The sequence below is a fragment of the Coffea arabica genome, chromosome 5e, assembly GCF_036785885.1.
Source record: "Coffea arabica cultivar ET-39 chromosome 5e, Coffea Arabica ET-39 HiFi, whole genome shotgun sequence".
Lineage (NCBI taxonomy): Eukaryota > Viridiplantae > Streptophyta > Magnoliopsida > Gentianales > Rubiaceae > Coffea > Coffea arabica.
In genome coordinates this window covers 36,783,194-36,790,255 of record NC_092318.1, presented here as the reverse complement: position 1 = coordinate 36,790,255, position 7,062 = coordinate 36,783,194, and the positions used below count along the sequence as shown (strand labels likewise).

Sequence of the window (7,062 nt, the reverse complement as noted above, 5' to 3'; positions counted from 1 at the left end):
TTGATGTCTTGATTATTTTGTTGATTTTGGAGTATAAATAGGGTAAATTTCACCCCATTTAACCACAACTTCAAGGGAAGTAATCTCTTTTATTATTTTAAATTTTTTGATGTGCTTCAATGTGTTTTTATGTGCAATTGCATGTTTTGAGTGTTTTTTCTTTTAATTATTCATTTTTATTCATTTTAAGTTTCATTTATTTTATTTTATTTTAATGATTATTTGAGAGGCATTAAAATGTCAAATTATAATAGATAAGTGCTCAAGACATGTATTTAGCTAACCTATGTAATAGATAGGTTTTAATTTTTGCTAAAAATGTGTTTAGTTAGATAAATGTAATAGTTAGGTTATTATTTTAAAATTTCCCCCCTTAGATTGTAATTAGGCCGCCGAATGTAATAGTTAGATTTTTATTTGCGTTTATTTGCTTGTGTGCTTGCATGCTTGAGTGTTTACGTGTTTATTCACTTCCATTAGGGTTTTGCATTTAGAAATTATGCTTAAGTGTTATATGTTCTATGTTCATTATGTGTTTATTTGCTTTAATTATATTTTATATGATTTATTTGTTTATAATAAATGCATGACATCACCACACTAGTCCAACACTAGTTGTGACTTTTCTCCCCGATTTTTCAATAGTCCAACGCTAGTGAAAACTTGTAAAAATGGGTTAATCCAATGCTAGACCCTTTAGGCTGTCTTGCGATAGAATCACATTTTTTACATGACATTCATCGCATTTCATACATGTTTTTTCAATTTTAGGGTCTTTTCTCATTTTGCATGATATTTCCTCTATATATTACCTCCCTTATCCCTATGTGCACGAAACATGACATTTAGACTTGCATTCCATATAAAAAAATAGAAGTATGCTAGTTCATTTGCTTGATTAGGTTAGAAGCGTCACCCTTCAAATATGGGAAATGGATGAATATGACTTCTTAGCCTTAACACGCTCGTATCTCCTCTATAAAAGGAAAAATTGAGTCACGAATTTTAGTCTTCCGTACCCGTTATGTTGCATCCCTCTCTTAGGTCACATATACTTATCTAATATTATAATTTTTCTTTTTTTCGAGTCTCACTCTTTGCATATTCGTGATCTCTTCTAAGAATCATTTTGGGCATCACAATTAATGTGATTTGTACCAATTAAACTTTGAAGAGATATTTCGACCCTCTCGATATCCTTTAGATCTAGATTTACATCCATGTAGAAACATCCAAATGTGATCAGTTTTATAGGTTAGATTAAAATAATTTTTGACTAAATCTAGCAACTAGTCTTGGTTAGATTGAAAGAGTGCCTTAGATTTGATTCTATCAATCTTTGCCTTCTCTTTCTTCAACCGTGACTCCCGAACTATTTTTTCTTATTTTCAAAAATCAGAAGTCGTCTAAAAAGGGTTTTGTCCATTCTTTATTATTAAAAAATACATTTTTAGGTGATTTGGTACACCTAAATTCGATATCAAGTGGCGACTCCTATTTCTTCTTAAAAATCCTTTTTAAACTATTATTTTGGGCCAAAATCGTCGCACTTTTTTAAGTCCCATTTTAGGCCCTTTTTCTTTATTTATCCTCTAAAATAAAAAACTCATTTTCCAAATCAAAAATTCATTTTTCTAACACCTAAAATTTTATTTTATTTTTTCAAATTTTTTTTTTCAAATCCCATTTTAGCCCCTTTTCTTTATTTATTTTCTAAAAATCAAAAACTCAATTTTTCAATGCACTCATCTTTTAATACATTTTTTCAACTCTACACTATTTAATTCTTTTTCTAAAAAATGGGGCGCGACACCATTCTCATTCTTCAAACCATTCTATGATAAAACTCCATATTTTGACAAACCTATAATCGTGCATTCACTGTTAATGTTGAGGTTTCAGAAATTAAAAATTCTGAATTCTAGTTCTTGTGCTCCCTTCCTGTTTCTCAAATCCCATCTCTCTTTAGTTAGTAAAAAAAAATTTTCAAAATATGGACGTTCACTAGAAAAAGTATATATTTGTGCATAATTTATGTGGATGGAAGGTCCTTTTATACATAAATAAACCATTCAAACAAGAAGGGGTAGATGGAGGAAAGGAAAAACAGAACATACATCATTTGCATTAAACTTAAATTCGATCAGTATCTTTGTTGTAATTACATCGATGTCAATGTTAATCGAATTGGCACTAATAATTCATAAATAATCAGCATTTAATCAACTATATAACAAAATCTCAGTTAAATGTAGTTCAATATGAGCATATGCACTTGGACAATCTAATTGAATTGAGTAAATGTTCAACAGCTCCATCCACCGAGTGGACTAAGAGCTAACATGAGAAAAGAGTGAAAAATGACCACCTAAACCAGTAATACATTACACTAAAGCACTACAAGATGCAACTTATTTCAGCAGGAACATCAATAAACTGCTCATCTTGGTAAATTTTGAACCAGACCTTGGGTGGATTTAAAGCACTATGCTTGAAGTAGTATAGAAGTGGACATAGCCAACAAACCAGCTGGGATCACGGGGGAAGAACCTTTACTAGCTGCCTTGCTTTTGTGTCCGTTGACATGCAGAATCCCGATAGAGAGAATGAGCTCTTATCCTGGTATTTCGTCACAAACATAGTTTCAGCATTTAACTAAATGCTTTGAACCAGTTGTGAATTGAAATGGAATCCAATCAATAGCTTATAACATATACTTGGCTATAAACAAGACACTTATGGCTTGTTATTGACCTCTTAATAAAAAGTAACCTAAATTCTTCATTAACTGCACTGTAGGAATCAAATCATCGCCCTCTACAGATTAACAATCTAATCCAGAGTAGCAAGAAATCCACCCCTCTCACATAAACTTGTGGTTACCTCTTTGAACATGAAAATGGCATTGGAAGATGCTTGAAGCTAGACGTGTCAAACAGCTCCATGAATCTCTGATCAGATATTCTAGCCTTCGCTGCTGCAAAGCGTTGGTACTCATCAAACACAGAAGTCAAGCACCATCTCTGCAATTTTCTCAAGCATCCCACAAGACAACCAGTTCGGTGCTGCAACAACAAAAGCAGCCGTAGGTGCCAGTTTACAAATTAGGTCTGTACCTGTCAGTGATAAGAATACAACAAAACTAACAATACACCAACCTTTCCTCTTTTGCAGTGGATCAATAGAGGATGATTCCTCGCATCTGTAGTAAAGGAGAAACAAGTATGTTAGTAAACTCTGCCACCATTGGATTATCAAAGATAAGCAATATGAAGGTATGGTAGAATAAGTTATAAGCTACCAATGACAACTTTCAATGCTTCACGTATAGTATCCTCTGGAATGTTGACGAACGGTTCCTGAATACCAAATGGTGAACATCATTTGCATAACAAAATTATGATTCAATTAAAGAAATCTTTGGCACAAGAAACATTTGTAATATCAGTAATTCGAAACAGACAATTCAGTTGCAGAGTCAAATTCCATCCTCCAAAGAATGGAACTACAATGCACGAAGAAAGAACCCATGATGCAATTTTAGGAACATGTACTTCAACACAAGCCCCAAAGATGAAATATGCAATCCCAAAATATGCTTCCGATAGATTAATTCTATCAATATGACTTTGTCCAAATTAGTGTCCCAAAAATGGAATCCAGTAAAGCCTGGAAAATAGCTTCACCTAAGTTGGTGAATATAAACATATGAAACCATCCAATTAAACTTTATCATCAAGCTTCAGTTGATCTTATGCAGCTTTATATTTCTGTTCTAGTGATTTAACCTTCAAATCATCATTTGACACCTTCATCACGACATATGAACCAAATAAAAAAAAAGAAAAAGAAAGAGAAAAAGAAAAGGAAAAAGAGAAACGAAGAAAGAACACATGCAGACACATACATCCAAAAGAATAGAGAAGAAATTAGTGGTTTTCTTTCACTACCCAGACCAAACTTCCTAACAAGATGCCACTTGCCATTGAACCAGATTCTATATTAAAAAGCTTGGACAAAAATTGAAAGTCCAATTATCATCCAACTTGACTGTACAGGAAGAACATCCAACCTCAGACATATTTGATCAAATGGCTAGCTGATAGCCAAGGATGTGAAAGCTAATGCAGATCCATTCTTACTGCTGTTATATTAAGACATTGCAATTCTACAAAACTGCAATATAAGGATCAGAAACGAAATGGTCAAGCCTATCAATTCCCCTTCCCCTCTCCCACCCCCAACATAAAGAAGAATGGTAAAAATAAAACAAATGACTTATGGAACTCAATGCCTAGTTATTTCATGATAGGAATGACAAATTTACTAGACATTGTGAAGCTCAATGCCAATGATGCTATTAAACAGGTATGATTAATGATTGTATTTCTCAGTAATATTCATAGTCTCTTGAGGAGCTAAACAAAATCATATAACATATACCATAGCATCAATGACCTGGCTCTAAGTAACTACCCGGTTTTGAAATTTAAAAGGCTAACATACAGTTTATGCTTCTGATTGATAGAGATAAAGATAGAGATTATTTCTAGTATTATATGATTGTGACCACCTCGTATGGTGGAATGATAGTGTCCCAGAACTTATCTTCTTTGTCCTACTGTCTCCGTGAAGACATGCTACTGTAGTTTTGCCTACAACACACAGTCAAATCAAAAGAACAACATTATCCCTCTTATTTTCCCAAATTTTAGAGCTCCTAATTATGAAACTTAATGCCATAAAACTCTTAAAATATGAAGGGATCCAACTTTCACATGACTGAAATATTACAAGATAGAAATTATGCATATCATTAACTGAATCATGAATGTGCATAAACCGAAACATAAAATTGCAACTGTTGCACCAGTATTTTCAGATTCATCCTATCATGCGATGAAGCAAGCAAATACATGTGATATCAGAACTGAAAAGTCAAATTCATTAAACATATCCATCACTGCATGTGTAGAAAGAAAATCCGAGCACAAGTATAAGAAGAAGATTGCTTTCAAGTTCACCTTTCTTTACAGATTCAAGCTTCCATGATTATGTTCCCCGGTCAAGAATTGTCACCCAGCTTTTGTTGCAATAGGTTTTGTAGTGAGGAAAGAATTGGAAAATGTTTTTAATATCTATGAAAATCGTTATCTAAAGAGATTGGAAAGTAGTGGAAAAGAAATGCAGAAGGAAATGCAAAAAGAAATGAAAGGCATCTACGATTCCAAAAATGGAATATTCTCCAGCACAAGCAAAAAGAAAACTCATTAAAAATAAAACATCTAACTGAATAGTAATCATCAAACCAGCAACTCTATTCTCTTTCTCTTGAATCTTCATAAAATGTAGTACTACTAAATACCTTTCTCCAGCACTTGCATCAATATTAGATATACTGCCACTAACTTTTACTATTACTCAAACCCAGAAGAATTCATGAACTCCTCATGATGACACACTCTCTTCTACTGTGAATCAATAATTGCCATTTTCTAATTTCTGTATTTTGCCTCCCTATCTTTCTAGGTCCAACTATCTGCATGACAAAGTTGAATTGCGTTACTATAAACAAAACCCATTATCCCAAACACCCAATAATTGTTAATTCTTCGCCACAAAAGTCAAAATCAAATCAATATTAGAAAAGGAGTAGAAAAATTGAAGCAATGTAATCAAAGGGCAAAAGCCCAACTTTTACCTTAGCTCCATCAATCCCAAACTGGTATAACTGAATCCCATTTGCCATCAGAAAGTCCATGTTGGCTTCCGGATATGGCTCTGGACAAAGATATCTGTAATCCACAAAAATAAATTGGAAAAAAAAAAAAGAAGCCTGTGATCATCCCTCCAAATGGAAATCCGTTTGAATTACGATTTTTTTTTATTTCAGTTTTGCAAGAAACAATTTTCCATAATTTATAACACTTATTATCCTAAGCAGCTCAATCATTCCTACATCCAAACTCAAAAAAGTTGCATTAGCAACCAATTTTTCAGGAATCACAGTGTTTATTTTTCTGAAAACAATTTTCCAATTAACTGTAAAAATATGTACCCAATAAATCCTGACAAAGTTTACTTACATGATGGAACGAAGGGAGAGGGATTGGAGGAAGGAGAAGTTGGTGGAGTTAGGGAAGCCAGAGCGGAAAATGCCATTGTCAACCATAGCAAAGTTGAGAGGAGGAATAAACATCTCTTCATCATCATTCACGGTGGTTGGCGGTGGCGTGAGCTTCACTGCAGGCAAGACTTGAGGCTGAGAGGGCGGTTCAATGATGGCAACTTCAATGGTTCTGCACATATTTTCTTCACTCGGGATGACTACAGTTTGCTCTTTTTCTTGTTGTTCTTGATGTAAATTGTGGTCGAATTTCATAATTCAGATGGTACGGATTCACAAAGAATGAGAAGGAAATCAAAGGAGGAGTATAGGATTTTTGCTGCTACTGGTATTATTGAAGAAGAAGAGGATTCTTGTGATACTTGGACTTGAGAGGGGTGATGAGGTGGGGCTTATTTGGGGTGCGGTTGCTGCCGTTATTTATAGAGTTGGAAACTTGGAACTTGGAAATTTGTAATACTGAGATAGATGGCCATTTTTAAAGGTTAAAGTGGGAGGTGGACCACCCATATAGTTGAAGATTAAGGGTCCAGTAGAAGTTATGAGAATTTTAAAAAAAAAATGCTGTATATAACTTTTAAAGTTTTGTTTCAAAATAAAACTGTCCATAATAAATATACTTCATTGTTTATTTAAATTACACCGAAAAAGTAAGATTGATAGATGAATCAAACAACTTGATAGTCTAATCTAAGATTTGAAAAAAAGTTCATTCAAAATTGATTTGCCTATTAGTCAAACAAAATAATAACAGTATTTTTGCGTCTAGTAAAGTTTTAAATTGAACTCAAACTCACTTTTAGCGGTTAAGGCCGAAATCCAAAAATTAGAAATTTTAGATTCAAATTCTCATTACTCATCTCCTTCTCCTTCCCTGCTTTTTAAATCTCACATCTCTCTTATGTTTTCTTAAATGTTAGTCAAACTCAACTCAA

The 7,062-nt window shown here is 33.4% G+C and overlaps 1 protein-coding gene across 4 annotated transcripts; it reads right to left on the bottom strand.

Moving 5' to 3' along the window:
* Positions 1-2,275: 2,275 nt before the first annotated feature.
* LOC113743676 (inositol diphosphatase DSP4-like) lies at positions 2,276-6,550 on the bottom strand. 4 transcript variants are annotated; one of them, XM_027271727.2, is made up of 6 exons: positions 6,087-6,550; positions 5,702-5,795; positions 3,302-3,359; positions 3,159-3,202; positions 2,884-3,065; positions 2,276-2,655 (listed from the first exon to the last, which is right to left on the bottom strand). In XM_027271727.2, exons 1-6 carry the CDS (start codon positions 6,380-6,382, stop codon positions 2,652-2,654), a joined length of 678 nt encoding a protein of 225 aa, XP_027127528.1. In that variant the 5' UTR covers positions 6,383-6,550; the 3' UTR covers positions 2,276-2,651. The 4 variants fall into 4 exon arrangements, with proteins under 4 accessions (XP_027127528.1, XP_027127526.1, XP_027127525.1 ...); XM_027271725.2 differs by having other exon boundaries at positions 2,276-2,662; positions 6,087-6,549; XM_027271724.2 differs by having other exon boundaries at positions 2,276-2,619; positions 6,087-6,547.
* Positions 6,551-7,062: the final 512 nt, after the last annotated feature.